The following is a 22,516-nucleotide window of genomic DNA, read 5'->3' as shown; positions in this document are numbered from 1 at the left end:
AGACCGTGAACGCAACCTTACACTGAAACCATAAAACCATCTCTTAAGAAGCATAACCCTCAACATTCTTTCCTCATCTCAGTATTAATATCAAGTCCAGTGGATCCAAGGAATAGACACCAAGGCTGTCTATTCAGAAGCACCGTAGGCATAGCAGCAAAGGCCTCATGTACTAACGCAACATAAACTCAATGCAAGTTTTTTATTTTAATAACGTTACAGGACTGAACAGTGACAAATTGTATTGGCTCATTAAAGTTCTCCTGAAAGTGCTTTAAGACGCATGATAGTATATATTGACTCACATTAGAAGAAAATACGCTTTGTTAAAAGAACCATGGTTATTTCCTTGAAAGAAGGTTTATTTTCTTGAAAGTACACATTGGAAAGTACACAGTGAAAATAATGCTACTGATATGCCACATCCAAGATGGATTTCCTCCTACTCTAATACTGAAAAGTCCTACAAAAATGACTGAAGCAATTTAGTGTGTTGAGGAAAGCTACATAAAGAAAAATACTGCTGTCCAAATATGAAAGAAACATTAGCTTTTAAATTTTTCTTTGGTTGTTTGAAGTAATATTTATACTCTTAAAGGTTCAAAATAATTGTAGAAATTATGATGGGTTAATTTTAAAATATTTTTCAAGAGGAACTCAACTGCAATATTTAACAGATATCAAATGCTTTTTCCAAAATGCTGTTTCCTTTTTGCATTTGAACTCAGTGAGGTGCTCCCTTTCTTCTACAGCTATGATCGTTTCATTTAAACATTATGAATTATTGAAATAGATCTCGTAAAATAAAAAAAATAAAAAAAAAAAATCCCAGGAGTTTTCTTTGACTGTATGGGCATTAAATTCCACATATATACACACACTCCCTAGTATAAATTGGAAAGGATAAGGAAAATTACAATGTAAATTACCCTAATGTTCACTTCATTCATATTACATTCTTTACAGGCTGCTACAGCGAGACTTAAGGATATTTTTGAAAAGTGCCAACTGTTAAAAACATTTTTCTATTCAGTGTTTTTTACTACTTTAAAGCATATAATGCATTGGTAGTTAAAAGGTGTATGGAGTGTATCTGAGGGAAAAGGCTGAGAAAGGATGTGATAAAATAAGACAGAGAAATTACATCTAACCTCTAAGCCTGCTCCTCTTTCTGTTGCTTTGTCTCTCAATCACAATGCCGAAGCAATATTTACTTTAAGCCAATGATGAAACAAGGCAATAATTTTGCCGAGGACATGCTTTGCAGACATTGTTATTCAGCTAGCAAAACAGGGGTGCCTTACTCCAGTCCTCTTCCTTTCCTTTCTGTTGTGGTGAGCCAAGCTACGCAAACAAAAGCTCTGTGGCAGCTTTACCAAAACCTTATGCAGGACTCTACATCCATTTTCTGGGGTGAAAAGAGTTCCTGACTACAGGGAAGATAACGGATTCCCTTGGCAGATCTTTGATAAAATTGAAGCAGGGGATGCAAAAGCTGTGGATGATTTTTTTTTTTCTTCTCTATGAAGTACAGGCATTTCCAGGAAGCTCTACAGAAAGATACTGCACTGGTGCAGCTTCACCTTGAGTACTGTGTGCAGTTTTGGGCACCACAGTATAAGAGGGGCATGAAACTACTGGAGAATTAAGAACCACTAATTTGTTCACTGACTGAGCACACCAATCTGATTCATAGTTTTGTATCTCAGTGGAATAACATTTAAAGATTTGTTTGGTTTTGAAAAGATGCTAAGTTAAACACAATGATTTTCTTTGATTAGGTCTTGGAGCTTCTGAATTTTTTTAAACTGAAAGAGCAGCTTTCTGATTTGTATCTAAAGTGATCAAACAAGCACAAAGGAAAAGAAAATATGACATTAAGACATCTTGGTAAACTAATAGAGAGGCTTAAGAGAATCTGTACTCCACTGACTTAATATAGGGTTTCATGTGACTAAAATCATAGATCTCACTGGAAAAAAAGAGGAATATTTTAATATTTGCAGTTTAAACCCACAACTCCTTATTCAAGAAAGCACATAACAAATAACAAATTGTTTATTTCCTATCTTATAGGTAGCATTGTCTTGATAATATGTCTTTAAAAGAGCACAGGAGACCACTTGCTACATCCTATCTGACTTTGTTAATCAGCAAGATTTGTCAACCTTTGGAGGATGGTAAGCAGTGAAGTCGTCATTGCACATGTGATTAGAAGTTAGCCTATAACCTAATGACTCAAAGAATACTTATATTACCTAGACATGTTGCAAATGACTTTATATGCAATTTCTAGTCTCTGTCAGATCACTTACCCTGAGTTGTAACTTTTTTTTACCTCTCTTTTTCCTTTTTCCTTTAGATATTTTGTAAGACATACTAGGAGAATTTGAAATGTGAGTGAAAAATGGCAAATGTACTATTTCCAGTATTCCTCAGAAATAAACAAGAGGCTTTCTTTTATTGCAGTCAGAGATCAGTATGAAACAGATTTTTTAGTCCAAAAACATATAATGCAGCTACACAGAGAAATACATATTTGCCTTTCATTCTTCATTTTTGGACAGACTCCCATCATCAGAAGTCCATGTGCTTCAGTGCAGTACCCATCAGTCAGGTTCTATTTCTGCATGTCTACATAGGGTATACTTAGTTTCTGTTTTGGTGATCTTCAAAAGACAACATTCACAAAGCTGTGATTTGTGAATACATAGGGCACATTTTGTAAGCAGGAATATTTTGTGAAAGTTTGATGTTCATTTTAGTATTCACAATGGCAGATAATTAACGCCCAGTTCTAATCTGGGAGGCAAACACAGTAATATTTGTACTCAATTTGCCTCCAGATGTATGCATGGCAGGAGTAAAAAGGAGGGAAAAAGTGAAAAGGAGAAAGTAGGGCATTGCTAGTGTCGAGCAAATGTATATATAGCAATAATTAGTAAGATCTTAGTTCTCCAAGTTTGACTGGGCAGTGCATCTGAGGAAAGCCCATCTTGGCAAGAACCCTGATTTGCCAGTCATTAATGTTTAACTCTGAAATCCAAGGCCACTTAAGCGCAAGGAAGCAATGTTAGCAGAGGCCTAACAGAGAAAGGCAGAAATTGATAGCAATTATAAGAACAAAAAGTAAGAAAATTCTTTTATCTAGACTCCAGTTAAGAATCATCAGGTTGTACTGTCTGAATTATTTTTTTTCTTTAATACAGATAACTATTACAGGCATCCGAACTGTTAAGAAGTGCCAACTTACCTTATAATTAAAACAATATACTTCTTTTTAATAGTTAGGTTTACATTCAAGATTAATTTAAGCATGTACACTTAAGCCATGAAGACAATGAAGGCTTAACTGATTTACAAGCTGGTCTTGAGAGTCTAATAAAATACTTTAATGCAAAGGTCTTGTGAAGACCTATCTGAATGAGGACACTCAGAGGCTATGTAAAAACTGAAATCTTGCACACAAGACTTAAACACACACCTACATATGCATATACAAAAGAGAACCTGCACTCAAAGTTTAATTATTGTCATGGATCTTTAAAATATCCACTGTTACGGTCATGTAAAGATGGGTGTTTGTAACTGGAAAATGTGGAAAATATGTACACAATTGTATCAGCACCAGTCTTCAGGAAAGAGGAGAGAGCTTTGTCAGTATGCATTTTTATGAGCCATGTCAACTATGTTGTGCCAAATTGACCTGATTGGCAAGGATAAAAGGCAGCTAGTTATATAATTTCATTGAAGTCTATCGAATAAAGCATTACACAAAATCCTGAATACCAATGATATAACGTAAAAAATCAAATTTAATTATCATAATGATATAGGCAGAAATATACTACCTGCTCATTTCAAAGCCCACCACAGCTAAAAAAGCTAATACGCATGACATAAGCAGAATCGGTTCTTTTGCTACATCACTATACTCTTAACTCATATTCCCAGAAGTTAGGAAGGCACATCATTCAATTCCATCACTCAATTTGAAGAAAAAAGATAAGCAAATGTACTGATACACATAAGCCAAGGAACACCTTTGTCATAGTTTTGCGTGTCTGAGTTCTGATGGAAAAGGGGGGCTGCAGGGGTGGCTTCTGCTAGAAGCTACTAGAAGCTCTCTGTGGGGGCCAGAGAGTAAACACCAGCCGGCTCAAGGCCAGAGTCATTCTGACCAAGGCCAAGCCCATCAGCAATGGTCACAGCACCTCTGGGAATCACATTTAGGAGAAAAAAGCCCACTACTAACAGCTGCATTTTGCCACCAGAGAAAGGAGTGAGATGATGTAAGAAACTGTGCAGACACCAAAGCCAGGAAAGGCAGGGAGGAGGAACCCCAGGTGCCAGAGAGAAAGATGCCCCTGCAGCCTGTGGAGAAACCCATGGTGGAGTGGGTGTCCCCCCACAGCCCATGGAAAAGGCCGAGTCCCCACCTGAAGCCCCTGGAGAGGCCCCACGCTGGAGCAGGTGGAGACATACAGAAGACACTGTGACCAGTGTTGGAGCAACTGTTTGCACACACTTGCAGCCCGTGGAGAGAGACAAAGAGGAACGAGAGAGAGAAATATCCACGCCAGAGCAGGTTTGCTGGAGAAGGCAGGAAAGCTTGTGACTCCATGGAGGACCAGGCTGGACCAGTCTGGGCTTGAGAGACAGAGACATTCTGTGATTTATGTCTGCACCCCATAGAAGTGACCCACACTGGGGCAGCTGGTGAAGAGTTGAAGCCCCGTGGGAAAGGACTCATGAGAGGGACCCGACACAGCTTGATGCAAGCAAGAGTCGATTTATTGTAAAGAATCATTCCATTTTACATGCTCTGCTGACGGCTGCTTTCTTGCAAACATACAGTGTTCATGGGCTACATCTGATTGGTCAACGTTTTGCTGTCCCAGCAGCATCTCTGTCTTACCATGCTAATAGAACTTCTAAAACCTCGTCGGACAGCAGATAGACCTTAACAATAGAGGACACTTTTTCCTGGAGCCTGTCCCAGCAGGGGGCCGGCAACGATGTTGCCACCTTGTTTAGTTTCCCCGAGGTTCATGGCCTAAAGGCTCCATCCCGTTATCTGTTAACCTGGCAGTGCTTGACCCCTTGTTTCTCAAGCTGCATGCCACAATGATGGAGAAGTTCATGGAGGACTGTCTCCCATGGGTGGGACCCCAGGGTGCAGCAGGGGAAAGGTGTGAGGAATGCCCAACCCCCCCCAACCACGATGGAAAACAACTCACGAGGAACTGACCAAAACCCCCTTTCCCCCATTCCCTGCCCCTCTCTGTGCTACAATGTGGGCAAAGAAAGGAGAAAAACAATGAATAAAGTTAAGTCTGCTATGAAGGGATCTGGTCGCACTTCTTAGTATCCAACTCTGTTTTCACTGTGTGTGTCGTGTACTGTAATAAATTAGAGAGTTTTCTTTCCTTTCTTCTCTGTTGAGTCTGTTTTGCCCATGACACTAATTTCAGAATGATCTTTCTCTGTCCTTATCTCGGACTCCTGAGCCTCTCAATGTATATTTTATCCCCCGTCCAGCTGAAAAGGGGAGTGATAGAGTGACTTCGGTGTGCATCTAGCCTGCAGCCAGGGCCAAACTATCACCACCTGACTGAAGAGTGAAAGGTAGATTCTCCACATACAGAAGAAAACGGATTGTAAGAGTCGTATAGCTGCTGCTGCTGCTCAAGAAAAACTCTGGAAAATAATTATTTGAAAATGAGAAACATACATAAATCAACTACTCTGATTTATAAGTGAAATTTTGACCACAGATCCTGACAAACCTAGGTAACTAGCAAAAGACCAAAAATGTTAATTATGTCATTTACATGTCTATAATATTTACCTGTCATGTAACAGTGAAATCAGCATTGTCTTCACAGAAAACAAACACTTCCTTTTAGAAACAAATGAGTAGACACAGATGTTCCCTATGTACTTACAAACTCTACTGCCTTCATAAATATTTGCAAGACAGAAAAGCTATGAGCAACATTTACCTTAAAACTATTCTGCCAACTTCTTCAATATAGCTTCCTGTGCCAGTACTGTCTCCAAAATCAATATTCATATCCCACTTTGTAACAAGGTCAACTTTTTAAGTTCAGTACAACCGATGTGCGCCTATTATACATTTACACATATGTATTTTATCTCCTCCCTCTTACATACTCTATTTTCAGTAATGCAAGTAGATTACAAAGAGAATATTTTCTAATCATGCAAGGAAGGAAACTCAGGAATGACAGCAAATCAGATAACATGGGGAAAAGAGTTTATAGTGTTTTAAAATGCAGTAAGATAAATTAATGGAAGAAATCATATGGCAGCTTAGTGTGATTTTTGATTCATAAATCAAGGTTGTGATATGAGATCTTTGGTGTGTTATGTGTTGTATTCCTCATCACAGAATGGTGGGAGTTGGAACAGTCCATCCCTCTTCCTAATCATCTAATCCAACCCTCCTGCTAAAGCAGCATCACCTACAGCACGTTGCACAGGATCATGTCCAGACAGATTATGAGTATTTCCAGAGAAGACTCTACAACCTGTTTGGGAAACGTGTTGTAGTGCTTGGTCACTCTCAGAGGAAGTCTTTCCCTATACTGACGTAGAACTTCCTGTGTTGCATTTTGTGCTCACTGCCCTTTGTCCTGTCACTGGGCATCAATGAGAAGATTCCAGACACCTCCTCTTGACACATGCTCTTTAGATATTTATAAGTATTAATCAGATCCCATCACAGTCAGATGTGCAGGCTCAACAGACCTGGCTCTCTCAGACTCTCCTCTTAAGAGAGGTGCTCCAGTCCCTTCATCATCTCTGTAGCCTTCTGCTGGGCTCTTTCCAATAGTTTCCTGTCTTTCTTCAACTGGGGAGCCCAGAACTGGACACAGTACTCCAGATGTGGCCTCACCAGGTGTCCTAGGTTTGACTACAATAGAGTTAACTTCCTTTCTAGTAGCTGATGTAATGCTGCATTTGGGATTTAGGATGATACCAGTGTTGATAACATACTGATGGCCCTCCTTCAACATGCTGGCCACATTTCCTAATGCACCCCAGGCCACCTTGGCCACAAAGGCACACTGCTGGCTCATAGAGAGTCTGCTGTCCCGGGTTCTTCTCTGCAGCTCTACTTTCCAACATGTCAACCACTAACTTGTACTGGTGCATGAGATTGTTCCTCCCCAGGTGCTGGACCCTACACTTGCCATAGTCGAACTTCAATTGGTTCCATTCCACCCAACTATCTATCCTACCCAGGTCTCACTGAGTGGCAGCATAAACTTCTGGTGTATCAGCCATTCCTCCCAGTTTTGTATTATCAGCAAACCTGAATAGAAAAAATTGGATTGCTGTCTGTTCATCATGTTTCTACCGTATTTATATTGTACAAACACAATGCTTCAGGGCTTCTGTATATGTATATAACCTACAAGGCCATATACAAGTTTAGAGTTGTTTTTTTGCTTTTCAATTCTTTGATGTATCAAGACTTTCAATTTATTTTTGCCCTTCTGTGAGGCACTGAACTGCCACAGTAAGACTGACGTAAGGAAGGCCAGTGCTCCTAGAGCTTTTATATTTGTGTGTGATTCCCGTTGGCCTGCTCATATAGCAAGATCTGCAAACTGGAATGGCAGATATCTCTGGGACAACTTAAGGTATTGCTCTACAGGTAAGCCCCTTTCACCAGGATGCATGGGTAATTTCAGATGTAACAGTGGCTCCTACAGCAGTAGGCCATTGGTGCTACCTCATCAGCTCTCCAATTCTTTTTCTGTGACTACTAATAAGAAGGTTTTTTAATTTGCCTTCTTATCAAAAGTCAGGCTTAAAGTACTGAGAATTTTCTGTTGGTAGATGAGTGTATAGAGACAAAATGGTCTAAAACCTGTTGGATTAAACATCTACCACATAGCGTTGGGGGAAACAATTCTCTTCAGCCCTATGTTTTAAGCCATACCTGAGATACAGTACCTGAAAGTGCAGGGAATATTTATAATGAATATAGCTTTTAATAACTTAGATTTTTGCTTCCATTCAAAATCCAGTATCTAGATCACAAAGGTTCAAATTTAAGATTCTGTGCCATCTCTTCATACTTTAACACTTTTAGCACAACTGGCCAAGAATGAAGAAGTTTTTAAAGATGGATTTTAACACTGGCAACTTATAAAACTTAGGCAAATTTGCTTAATGTTACCTAGGTTATACAGAATTTAACAGATAATTCCCTTCTCTGCCATTCTATTACTAGTTCTTTGATAGAACAAACACTGAAAGAATATGCAGAAAGTCTTATTTTAAATAAAATTCCATAATTAAGCTTGATTACTTCTATTTTCAAATAGCCACAGATGTTTTTCTAATCAGCACTGGGAATTTTAAACTGGCACTGACTCTGCTGTCTTTTCCTACAGGAAATTGTGCACTTCTGTCTATTAACTTGAGTGAGGAAAAAACGTCAACAGGATAACACGTGCAAGCAATATGTTAGCCACATTTCTAGACTGTCCTTTTTTTGGGTATATTCCCTTAGGAGTCTACACAGCTAGTACTGTAAAATTATATTGAAAATGCCATAAAGCACGCAGTTTTCTGACTTCACACCAGTATTGAATTTCAACACACTATACTTAAAATGCCATTTAAAATATTGTCAAATGATTACGTCCAGGGGAGGGAAAACTGTCACAAAATGAACAATTAGTTAAAATTTTTACTCTCATAAAAATTATAATATGACTTTCAGGAGAAGTAATATGCCCTGCTTTATCTGTGTTGTATTGAAGTATACCTGACATGTTGAGCAGTATTTTACTTCAGTTTATTTCATAGGACGGTGTTAGCAGACACCACTGTGGTATGTCTGCTGACTGGCCCCTGGAAAACCCTACTGCCGTCCATGGAAACCACTGTATGAATACTGGATCTCTGTCTGTTTCATTGGGCTGGTAGGTCAATATTTCTGATATCTGGAATATCTGTTGGCATGCGTGGATATTGTTAAGGTAAACAAATAGGATCTTTTGGTTATTTTGCCCTCATTTTATTTCCATAATCTGATTAGAAGAGCAAAGTCGCATTTTTTGACATTTTCCACACACCCACTGTCAAGTTTTACTATCAAGTTGTGCTCATATCTGCAATTATGGGCATTTACACATGCCCACTGTGTAGGAAATGCATCCCTAGCTCATTCGGTGCCTAATTACTTGCCCACTGTTGCCCTAATTTATGGAACTCTGTCTTCTTCCAATCAATTTGCACAGTTCTTACCTGCTTTAGACATTATGCTGAAACTTTACCTTTCAAGCTCTGTTTTTAATAATTCATAGTGATTAATCATGCTTACATATTTGCATAAAAAGCAGTGTATCAGGGAAAATGACTGATCTGTAAAGAAAAATAAAAGCATACCAACACTGCACCTTCAGCTACCATTAATTGGCCTAGTCCATTAACTTTAGTAGAGGAATCTAACTTTACACCATCTGAGAATGTGCTTCTTTATCCTGTAACCCAAAAAATTTCTTCTTGACTTCTGCTGGTATTTTACACTGAATGTAAATGACTATTCCCTTATGTATTTTGGTAATCTGGATAGTAAGTAATGTAAGAATTAAAGTTAATAAGGATTTAAGAATAAGATTCCTTCTCAGATTTAAAATACAAGGCTTTATTACAGACAACTTGGTAGGGATTTACCCCATGCAAAGAGATACATGCCACTTGTTTTCAGTTGAGCTACTCTATCCTGAGACTCATGTTAAAATTTGAAACCGGAAGATTAAAAGTAGGAAGCTTTGATCTCAATGCATTGGATACTGTCTTATTAAATTTGGCCACTGTAGAAGTGACTCTAGTTGTCCAGAAACACAGCTGTTTGGTTGACATTAGGCTACAAGTAAAATTCCCCTGCATATAAATGAATAGTCCTGATATGAGATTAGGCCCCAAGCACATGAGCAATTAATATCCAAAGTATCATGTTCTCTTAAAAAGCCATGCATAACGTGTTACCATATCCAGGTGACCTGCAAAGACTCTGCACGTAGTAAAAAAGAAAAAGCAGTCAAACTTTTTTCCCACTGCTGTGCATTTCCAGTACTCAGATATATCTGATTTTCTCCCATTACCACTGTCATGTATTCATTCACAATTCTTTTGAGGTCTCTACTCTTCTTTATGTATATTTCAACTCACTCCCTCTTCAGAAATTCCCCTCTACCAGTTTTTCACTCCACTTCCTGCCAAAATTTTGCCTTCTGCCCATCTATATTATTCTTCAATTCTCTTTCATGGGTCTCTTGCCCATCGAACACTGATATCTTTCCCTTCTGTTTATTACTTCCCATTTTCTCTACTATCACAATTTTTTTCAATTTTTGTATTCCTGAACAAACATAAAAAAAAAGCCATATGATCTTTAAAAGTGGCCAGTAGATTCCCAGGAAAATACATAGAAGCACAACAAGCATATGGTTATCATATCCTGCAGTACACTCTCCCAAATTCCTGTAGCATGCAATAAAGCAACATCTTGAGCCAGCTTGCACACCTTACTTGTTGATGAACTTTTCTTCTGTGAGGTGACATAACTGCTCTTTGAAGCCCATTCTACTGTTCTCATCTGCAGCAGTGTTTTGCATTTGAATATACTTTCATTCATTTAAAACATGCTATTAATGCTTGGATTGCGAGAAACACAGAATAGTCATTTCCTATGTATAAATATTCCATGCCATTCATGACTGCACACTCAGATCACATCCTTCCTCATCCAAAAGTGAGATGAGAAGCCTTTTCTGTTCGTAATCTCTTCTGATACAGAAGTTTTGATCAGCTTTGCCACCCTTCCCATAAGCTTTTTATTCGACTTCTACTGTATCTTTGTGAGATGAGCCAACCATATCAAAATGCAAACAACATTCAAAAGATGAGGGAGTATCATTGATTTATATATTATTATCTCCCATTTTTATTCCTTGTCAGCTCAGTTTCTTGAAGAACCTGTGATAAGGAACTTGGTCTAAAGCTGCTTTTTTTTTTTTTTTTTAAATTCAGATATATCAGCTGGACAGGTGTTTATCCATATGCTTACTGACTTCCATGAACAGCTGTGAATCCCTCTACAAGAACCATATGTATTATTTCTTTTCACACATAAATGATTTATATACTTGATCAGATTTTTCCAGATTTGCCTCCACTTCAGAAAACAGATTTGTTCTTAGATCTTTCCTGTTATACTTTATAAGTGTTGTCACATTTTCTATACCTCTGGAACACGGCCTGAACAATGAGATAAGTAATCAGTTAAAAGTTGTTTATTTTTTGATATTTGACTTCCTTTAGAACTCTCTGGTGAATGCTCTCTGCTCTTGGAAATGTTTCTTTATTTAGGTACTCAAAGTGTTCCTTCAGTCCATTAACTAGTTATCCTTGGATCTTTCAACCCTTCCTTGTTTCAACATAGCTCTTCTGGTTGATGCATGCCCATGCTTCCATTTTTTTTAATGCTACCTGAAAGCTTCTAGTATGAAGTCTGAATTCTGCTAGTCTAGCTACTGTCTAAGTCTCCTGAGTCCAAGGTATATGCAGGCTACGATGCATCAGAATATATGAAAGTTTCTTACGTTTCCAATATTATTTTATTCTCTTTGATTATAAAAGAAGATGCTCTCTTATTCCTTTATTATAAAAACAACCCAGAAGACAACTATGTATCCAGTTTTCAATTTACAGTTCAAAAGAAATTCTGTAAAAGAATGTTGGTTTGAGTTTTGTGTTTCGAATATTGCTAGACTTTTTTTAATCGGACAGTCATTCAAGAGACAAAACAGATGATGGAAAGAACTGCAATATCATAATTCAGAGGTATTTTTCACTTAAAGTCTCTGTCAGGCATGAGAGGAAGAAAAAAAGAAAACCACAGGTAAATAACACCTAATATGAAAAAGATTACATGGTTTACTAGTGACTTACATTAGGGTTTTTTTAACTAGACAAATATTTTTTCTGTACACATGCCATTTTAATCTTTTAAAAAGTACCCCTAAGCATTTATGGTTGCCTTCTAATCTCTCTTAAACTTCCATTCAATAAAAGTTTATTGTGCGTCTTCTATTCATCTATAACTTGAAATCAAAAATCAACAGCTCATTTTAGGGTTCAATTCTATTTCTGCTCTGGAGATGACAGACTCAGGTCTTTAAAACAGAAGGGAACCAGATTTCTTTAATTTCCTTTAGTGCTGTAGGTGCTGATGATACAGTCACTCTGGAAGCACAAATAAACACATAGCCACCACTGAAATCCTCACAGAAAAATTAACATAAATTTAAATTAAAAAAAAAAAACGAAACAAAAAATTCTATTGTCTACATTTTTTGGGGGGGGACATAAGTGCTCATTACAGAATTACCACTGAAAGTGTTAAGAAAACACTTTTTCCTGCAAATCACAGAATCACAAGGTTGGAAGAGACCTTTGAAGATCATCAAGTCCAACCATTCCCATCCTATGCTAAACCATATCACTAAGTACCTCATCTACCCTTTTTTTGAACACAACCAGGGAAGGTGACTCAACCCCCTCCCTGGGCAGCCTGTTCCAGGCCCTGACAACTCTTGCAGTAAAATTTTTTTTCTAATATCCAATCTGACCCTGCCCTGGCACAGCTTCATGCCATTGCCCCTTGTCCTATCTCCTGTCATCTGGCTGAAGAGACCATCGTCCACCTCTCTACAACCTCCCTTCAGGTACCTATAGGTGGTGATAAGGTCTCCCCTCAGCCTCCTCTTCTCCAGGCTAAACATCCCCAGCTCCCTCAGCCGCTCCTCATAGGATTTGCCCTCCAGCCCCTTCACCAACCTGGAAAAAAAAAACCGGGACGATGCGCGGAGTGGAGGGAGCAAGCTCCAGCTCCAACTCCCAGCACCAAAAATCCATTTAATATAAAGTCCTCTCATCGAGGACGTACCAGATATTAAATTGATAAGAACAGATACCACACTAATAATTCTAATATCCAAATTACTGCTCTATTTTTCATTTCATATTTTGAACCATTAGAGCTTACATCTGTACAAGTTTCTCTCATAACTCAAGAGGACTCAAACCAAGAAAAGCCAAGGGTCTAAAAAATCACAGTTATATACCAAACAGTGGGAAAAAGGAGAGGGATATCAGTGCAAGACTCCTCTCAGGGTCAGCTGCTCGTGGCGCTTCCAGACAGTTATTGTATTGTATGAAAGGCTGTCATTTTACCTGCAGGGAAGAAATACATGTTTGATGCAGAATGAGGAGGCAAGCAACATATCTAGAATTTTTTCTATGTGCCCTTAAGGAGAAAGAGAGAAAGAAGAAAGAATGCAAGGTTCCTATTAACTATGAAAAGGGAAAAAACAACAATATGCTCCAGTGAGCACCAAGATGACTGTTCAGTCCTAGTATAAGAACACATGATCTGTGCCACATGACAGATGTGCATTAGTGCTGAAAATCACAACTACCATTTTGAAATGACACCAGGAGAGAGACACAAACAGTGGCTGAAGATTCAGTTAGCAAAAGTGACATGGTAGTGCATATCATTCTAGAAACTTTTAACAGCTGGACTTTTTAAGAAGTGAGGTCACTTTAAATGGAAATTGAATGTCAAATGACACTTCAGTCATAAGTACATTACTGCTGTTTTCCTGTATTTGATATAGTTGCCATTAATGCCTACAGTCATTTAATGAAGGGTCTTTAATGAAACATCTTCCTGGAAATACGTCCAAGTTTGCTTCCCTAATAATACAGGAAAATTTAGAAAATCTATAGCAATTTATTTCACAGCCAGGTGGCAAAGGATGCATAGATCAATGATCATAACACTACTGGAAAACTTTTGTATTTCATTTTTTATTTAAGTATAGGATCATTGCCTTTCAAATTTGCATGTTTTCTACAAGGAATGTGTGTTGTATTTCATATAGTATGTGTTCAAGTTTGCTTCTAGTAAGCAAAGCAAAGATGCCTTGATGTTCATACTACTTCAGGAGGAACAAGATTAGTTGTGGTTAGTATTTTCACTGACTCACACATCAGCAGGTACTTGAAGGCAGTGGCTTCATCGTAGCGTGGGCATCTCAAATATTGAGTGGATTACATTTTGTTCAACTATTTTAACAGGTTATAAGAAGTTTTATAAAGTCAGAATAGGTAAGTGACGAAGAGTCCACCATTCTCAGTGACTAATTCGTAACTGCAAGAAGCATACAGGTTTAATGGTTACCTTAAATGTACTTCATCACTTTGACTTTGGAGAGCCGTTTACTAATGCAGGCATCTGCTAGGTCAGTCTGAGACCAGAAACAGTTTTCAGACCAGTTGACATAGCTTAGTAGCACTGTGCCACTCAAAACTCTGAAGTGTAAGACTCACTGTGCTTTCTGTGATCTTGAAATATATTCAAATTCTCTTAAACACATTTAGACAGTTACAAAGGAGGACAAATTGCAGGAATCATTACTACTGGCAAGTCTGGCCTTGATAGCATATGGAAGCAGTGGCAGGGAAAGAAAACTAAAGGATACTCAAAGGCTAACAAGAGGCTGGAGGCCTTGCTTCAACTGGCTGCTTATGTAACCATCTGAGCTACCACCTTATCTTTTACAAACATACACTTCCTTGCCATTATTATTGAATACAATAAAAGACCAGGACCTAGGAAGATTTTTCTGAATACTGTTTAACTGAATGTCTAATGTGTTCTTCACAAGTTCTATGCCTTTGAAAATAGAAAATCTGCAGGGGAATGTTCCTTGCTTTAAAAACAGAGGAGGGAATTGTTCTTGCAATAATTCTCTTGTATGAGAATTATTTCATTTTCAACTAAATTAAATGCAAAATTTAGAGATGTTACTCTGCATATGCAGTCTTCAGAAAAGTCCTTAAATTGTGTCACCGACAAAGATTTGCACGGAAGCCAAAGTCTGAGGTCCTTTATTAGGCAAATGCTTTACTGACTCCCAAGGTTTTCAGAAATAGGTTGCTAGCAGTTTAATATTAACAACACCTTTCTGGAAAGACAGTAAGGGTTGATTTCGGGACATTTTAAGGAGGGTACAAACAGCTAAGCTGCTCAGGGATCAGTATTTGCACTTCACTCTCATTAGAGTATGCATTCGGCAGCATCAGTGCAGGAAAAGACCACAAAATAAGATCAGCAGTTAGAAATGCAGTAGCAGCATTTCCTGGTTTTGAATCCAACACTTACACGGGGCTTTAGACCCATCATAGTATATAAATAAAATGGTAATCCCACAAGTGATTTAACTTTGAATTTGTCTCCGCTGTAAGGAGGAAGGACCACATGACCCCCACATTGGCCCCTTCCAACCAAATTATTCTAGGATTTTAGCTATGAATTGAACTTTATAACCCAAGTTTTAGATTTAGAATGCCTGAGAAGATGCTTATTCAGCTGATCTATACTAGCATAGTCCTGTGATGAAATGGATCAATCAGAAAAGACAAACAGCAAAGTAAAACCTGGAGCATTTTTCAGTGGAAGAAATTCTGAGTATTAGAAACTATTTCAAATTATTAAGACATTGTAAATACAAACATTACTATGCTATTATTTATGTCTCCTTTGAGAAACACTACCTACTGAAATGTTTCTCATTATAAAAGCCTACATGTACTATCTTATCTTTTAAATTATTTTTCAATGAAGAATGCTCAACTTTCACTTCTGCTCTTCCCAGAAAGCTGCAGATGTCAGTTGCTCATTTCTGCCACTCTTAGTCATCTCAAATAGGGCTTTGTGCTCACCCAGTCTCTCATTTCACTAGTTAACAGGATACAGCTAAATGCAACTTCCATGAGTGAGGTCTCAGAGTACATTCCTTTTTTATACAATTTTTAGATCCAAACTCCAATTACTTTAGTGACAGCAATGACAGAGGATAGCAAGATTTAACCCCCTTCCTTATCTCTGGCCACTGAAAGCCAAGCTCTAAAATGAATGAGATTCTGATTGCATCAAGCATAAGTTTGAAAAAGCTAGAAAAATACTTCAACCACTTATCACCTCATTTTCATCTCTGTCCGATCATATTCATCTATTTTTATATTCACAGAATATTCATATATGTTCTATTTATATATTTTTGATTTATATTTATTGAGTTCTTGATACCTGATCACATCAATATACACAAAGAATGAATTTGTTGCTAGTGCTATGATCTTATTTATTAGACTTGAAGCAAGCTCCAGTTTTCTGTATTTGAAGTGAGAGTTCTTTGGTGGAGAAACACACTATAGCATTCATTGGTACTGTTTGTGTCACTGTATTGCAGAAAGTTTGATGACAATATCCTGTTACCAAAGTAGGATTGTAAATTACTGTTAACTCTTTCTGGGAATAACTACTAAGAGAGACATCAAAATCCTACTTCAGGTCTGGTCTTTCTGCCTCCTTTGTTTTCTCATGTAGTCTAAAAAGGAACTGAAGTCACCAGCCCCTGTGTTTTGAACTGAAAGAACATAGGATTCCTTCTGCCTCTTTGAAAGAGGCAAATTATCTACAGGCCAAGGAATCTAACTGAAAGAACTGCTCTCCTAACTAGTCAGGTGCACAAAGCATACAGTGCATTTCCTCTTGTTCTCAGCTGTTACAAATGGGGAGCAATTTGTAATACTGGACCAAAGTTTCTGATTGCCTCCTTTGCAAACTGTTACAATCTGATCATGCTAAAGTGTGTATAGAATTAGGTACCATTACCCAGCAGAACAAAGTGGCAAAAGCTTCAAGCCTCCACCTATTTTGTAATCCACTGTTATTATTTTACCAGGAAATATTTTCCTATTATAAATACTTTAACCAGCTAAATGATACCAGACATTAGCAAGCAGTTCAAAACTGTTGTTTAAGGGACTTTTTTTTATTATTATTAATTGGTCTTGACACTGCAATTTACACTCACTTCCTAGACTAACAACCAAGAAACAACTTGCTCTATTACCAAGGACTCCAACCAATGCTTGTTAATGTTTGCAGCAAAACTCAAAACCACAAGACCTTCTCTATGTTTTGGATTTCATTATGAACTCAGTCCATGCTCAGTGAAAGATCTGATAGAAGTCTAAAACCTTTAAAGTAAGCCCAAGATCAATATTGTGCTGGGAGAAGTATATTTACTGGGTTTACTTCAAAATCATATAAACCCTCTGGTATTGGTTAGAAGCAGACAGAAGATCCTGTTCAGAATCCTAAGAAATCATGCATGAAGCCCTTTTCTGGGTCAGATTTTAACCAGATTTAAAAGAGTTTAATGACTCCAGATAAACTTTGGGATTTTCAAACACTTACTGAGACTTTCAAGGATCTACCATCAATAACTTTAATGGTAATGACCATTTCAAAAACATATTCAATGGCCTTGCAGTAGACAGACAGATGAAAGAGAAAATCTTTAGGCTGATATGCCTGAATCTCCCACACTGCTTCTGGGAAATGAGCATGACTAGGTACCCATATGAAGTACCTGTAGACCAATGCGTGTGAGATGGGGACTAAACAGGAGGAATCTGAAGTGGGTATGTAGTTGCAGGGCTACAATCTCACTGGGATCACAGAGATGTGTTATGATAGCTCATACACTGGAAATGCTACACTGGATAGGGGCTTTAAGAAGGGGACATTGGGACAGTAAGAAGGTGTACCTGTCCTGTGAGACAGCAACAGAAATGCATGAAGATCTGCCTTGGGATGGATAATGAGCTAGGTGAGATCTTATAGGTTAAGGTTAAAGGGCACACAAACATGAGGGACGTTGTTGTGGGTGTCTGCCACAGGCCACCCGAAGCCTTCTGCTAGGGAGATATTCTGTTGGACATGATACTTAGAAACACGGAAGAGGTGGTCAGGGATGTGAATGAAGGCTGGGGACAACCTTTCCTACATAATGGCCTTGCAACCGTAACATGGCAGAGTTCAGGATCCTATGAGGAAAGAACAAGGAAAAAGGCAAGATGACAAACATAAATCTGAGGAAAACAGACCAGTATACTATAAAAATTCCATGGAATATAGTTCTAGAGAAGAAAGGAAACCAGGACAGCTTGTTTCAAAGGATCACAACCTCAAGTTCAGGAATGTTCTATCCCTACATGTAGGAAATCAGGCAAATAGAGCAGGAGGCTTGTATATATCAACAAGGAGCCCCTGACAAAACTTGAACATGAAAGGGAGCATACAAGAGCTGTAAGAAGAGTCAGGTGACTCAGGGGGAATACAGACACATTTTAAGTTGTCAGGTACAGGGCTAGGAAAGCCAAAGCCATATGGAGCTGAGTCTGGCAGCATCATGAAGGACAACAAGACAGACTTCTACAAGTACTTCAGCAGCAAAATAAGATTCTGGAAAAGGAGGCCTGCTGCTGAATGGAGCCTTTAGCAAATTCAGGTCCCTGTGGCTGGTGGAAAAGTCTGCAGCAAGGAAGACTTGCCATAGGTTGAGGAGAACCAGGTTACTGCACACACATAAATCCCTGAGACTTGATGGGATGCACCCACTCATGGGTACTGAGCAAGCTAGCCAATGTCACTGTGAAGAAAATTATCTTTGAAAGATCATGGAGAGCAGGTGAGGCTCTTGAGGATCAGAGGAAATCAAATGTTACTCCTACCTACAGGAAGGGCAAGAAGGAAGAACTGGGAAATGACAGGCCAGTCAGCCTCACTTTAATCCCTGGGAAGGTGATGGAATACATAATCTCTTGAAACCTTGGGAGGCGAGAGACATTCCATTGTGCTGACAGTGTAACTGCAGCTGCAGTCTGAAGATAACCTCTAACCCAGACGACATCAGTAACCTGTGAAAAGCCTTTTGTTGATTCTGTGTTAGCCAATCAATGCAGAACTCACTAAGCTTAAACGCATCTAGAAAGTATATAAACTGCTGTGTGTGTGTAATAAACTGATCACTTGCTTACATTAAGCGGTGTCCCGTCTCTCTGTTGCGGCACTTGAACCTTTCTTATCTGAAGTTACTCCTAATGAAACTAATGTAAGCAACAATTACCAAGTGGCAAAAATGTTTCAAATTCCCCACTATTCTCACTTCTTGACCCTATTCTTTCAAATATTACTTATTAAGAGCCATAACTTGAAATGTTTATAAAGAAAAATAAGGAGGAACACGTACATATAGAGGGAATAAAACAAAAATAACTTTGCATTACGAGATGCAGATCATGAAGATAAAGATTAGGTTTCTAACATGCATCCAAAAGACTGGCATTAAGTTGCAAGTAATCTCTAATTAACAGACATAAATAGCAAAATAATATGTGTATATATATATATATAGAGAGAGAGAGAGCGCACAATATTAAAGCGGAAGGATGCTAAAATGGGTTCATCAGATTTAAGTCCCCAATAAAGACTCCTCAGATTCACTCCTTGAGGCAGTTAAAACACAAAGGTACAATGTTGCAAGTGGAGACTTCATATTTTGAAATAGAACTGGACAGGAAGGTTAGGACAGTGCTATTCTGTTGATACACCTTTAGAAGACCTTCCATGTTATAAAAGATAATAAGGAAAAACAAAACCTCCATAGTTTAGACAACAGGACAATGTATTTGGGTGAACAGATGTGAGAACAACGCTTCAGAGAATAAATTATTTTCTTTCATATCCCACTAGAATAATTAATCTGCAAGCATACTTTTTATGGAAGGATGTTGGAATCTAAAGCATAAGTCAACAATTGGAAGTTGTGCATATTTCAGAATCTAGCTGAAATGACAACAAATCCACCAGCATTTTGACTGAGAAAGTGTGTGAAAGTTACCTTATGTATAGCATTTCTTTTAATTTTTGATAGCAAGTTCATTTAAGGAGAATGCCTCCGACTGTCCTGACAAATTGAAAGTGGTATGTTTTGATGTCAAAATAACTTCCAGGCTCTAGCATATGACATCTGGCCATGCTAGAACCCTTATTTGAGGCAGTATGAGGAACAAATATTCAGCATTATTAGGTGAATTAAGGATATTGGGATTGTGATATCATCGACACAGTATTTCCAGAAATTTTGTGTCATCAGTATCTGCAGGATTACAATCTATTTTTAATTAACTATATATTAGTTTTGTAACATCATTTAAGCACTAATTTACATATATATTTTAAGGATTCTACTGATAGAAGATAATGAAATGAGAATAACCTTGAAAGAATTTCTTCCCCTGTTTACTCAAGGTACTTCATATGCCACTAACTTTTTCATCACTTGCACAATATTATGACTATTTGCAGTATCGCATTTATAGTTTATTTGATTAGCTATGAACCTTACAAAATTGAAAAAAAAAATCTGTTTTCAACACTAATAAATTCTACTTTTTGAATTCCCATTCTCTGCCCGAAGTTTTTATGTGCAACAGCACATGTGTGGGACACTTCAGATGTACAACTTGTAATTCCTTCGTGATCTTAGCATTTGAGCTTGCTAAGAACTCTGCTTGAACAAAGATTGCAAGTCATTGCTGAATTGGATTTTTTTTTCAAATTGGACTAGCAGTACAAAAAATTATACATATGCTTGAGTTAAAAAACTCTTAATAAAATTTTCCTATAAGACAGTAGCATATAAAAAACTTTTCAGCATGCTCAATAGGCTTTTCAATACAGGATTTTAAATATCTATTTTATATATCTAAGAGTTTTGATGGCGTATTTTCTTAAATGCAAACATAGGGCAACAAGGGGAAAAATCATTAAAGCCACATTTTGCAAGAACTCTTTTTAGTATATACTCTGCCAATAGACATAAATACAGAACAATCTAAGGCTTCAATTTATGAAAGTTTCTTAATTACCCACAATGATTACAGCTCAAAAAAAATATCAGCAAAAGGTTAAGACTTGTCCTGAGCAATGATATTTTTTTCTCTTCAGGATTCTGAACTTAAAAGGATAAGTTTATCTCTCTTCTCAGTGCCATTTAATTAAACTGCTAATGGAAGGTTGCCCTTTCAGAGAACAGTCTCTGAAATATTCAGAGAAAATCTGGGAAATCATTCCAAGTCAGACTGACTTTTGTACAGAACTTCTCAGAGTTTCTTTTTCAAGGATGAGGAGTTGTAAAAAGATTCTTAAAACTAAAATTAGGTTTAGTATCTTACTTTTTGATTAGCAGCACCTAGCTATTTTAGCCATATTTATGTGAATGAATTACATCATGAGCTCTGTTTCACCTATTACGTAGATTAAAATACAACAGCACTTGAGGCAGATACTTGATTTTTGTAATTTTTTTTTTTTTTTTACCTCCAAAGTAATACTTCTCTCCAGTCCTAACTTGTAGAGGGCTGTTTGTCCGAACAGCTGAAGCTTCGTCGCCATCAACAGTGAGGACAGCAAAATTTTCCTTAGCTAGGAATCTGACTTCATGCCACTGCCCATCATTGAGACCAGAGCCTATGAAGAACAGAAAACATTGGAACATTTAGTTCAATACTTATTATCTTTTAGTGTTTTGTGTGTCTTTCTACTAGGCTCATTATGTAAGATATAATGTAGGGTATTGCAGAAATGAAATAATTTTACTGTAATAACAATGCATTGTTAGTAACTATTACCAAAAACCCCAACATTATATCATAAATACAAATCTTGAAACTACCAAAGTGTCCATGCTTATATCTAATTACAGATGTTATCACTCACCTTTCCCATCAGAAGCTCAAATTATACATTGTGCTATATAGAGTATCTCTTGTTTCTGTGATCAAGTTCAAAAGGAAAATATATTGATTAATCCATTTAACTATAGTAACAATCCCCAAAGCCTAATTATTGCTGCATTTATCAAAAGCCAGATATTTCTAAGAAAATATAGGAGGGTGAAAGGCTCCCATGGAAGGTGACTTCACAGATAATCATGTCATTGCAACGTGGGGCTAGTCACAGAAGATGAAGACGTTATCACTGAGGCACCGCAAAACCAGCAAATGTCTGCCAAAACCCCCTATCTTAGGGGAGCACCATCCTCTTGATACTGGTAGCAGTGAAGCAGACAGATCTGTTCATTCATTCAGATCTTTTAAAAAACAGATTTTTTTATACTTCTGACATTGTCTCCAGCACCTGGCAGGAAGCCAGCGTGCCTGGCATGTTAAGCTGTCATTGTGGAACAGCAAAAGAGTGCTAACTTGCTCTAGTCATTACGGCGCAGATAGGTTATGTTGGGTCTTCAAGTTAAGTAGCAAACGCTCTAGTAAAAGTAAATTCTAAATTAGAGGAACTCTTACAAGTGACAATTATCTCCACGTAGATAAAAGTGCTAAGTCACCATAGCAAAAATGTCATTTGCCAAAATAATTTACAATACAGTAAGTTTTTAAAATTAAGTGGGACACACAATATCAGCAGAAATACAACATTAGATAAACTTTCCAAATATAAGAATATTATCTTCTATAAACAAGGAAT

General features: G+C 37.7%; 1 protein-coding gene across 1 annotated transcript in view; it reads right to left on the bottom strand.

The window, feature by feature from the left end:
- The window catches only part of LOC311201129 (uncharacterized protein), a gene marked incomplete at its 5' end in the record, with an annotated part of 80,243 nt that extends 57,994 nt beyond the window's left edge, over nucleotides 1-22,249 (bottom strand). Inside the window, 2 exons of the mRNA XM_084275432.1 lie at nucleotides 21,353-21,502; nucleotides 22,237-22,249. Coding sequence (XP_084131558.1) covers nucleotides 21,353-21,502; nucleotides 22,237-22,249 — 163 coding nt within the window. The remainder of the gene's footprint in view (nucleotides 1-21,352; nucleotides 21,503-22,236) is intronic.
- Nucleotides 22,250-22,516: the final 267 nt, after the last annotated feature.

Source organism: Gallinula chloropus (genome assembly GCF_964237585.1).
Source record: "Gallinula chloropus genome assembly, chromosome: 26".
NCBI classification, from domain to species: Eukaryota; Metazoa; Chordata; class Aves; order Gruiformes; family Rallidae; genus Gallinula; species Gallinula chloropus.
Note: the sequence above shows the minus strand (reverse complement) of the source record. Positions and strands in the feature narration are given on the sequence as shown.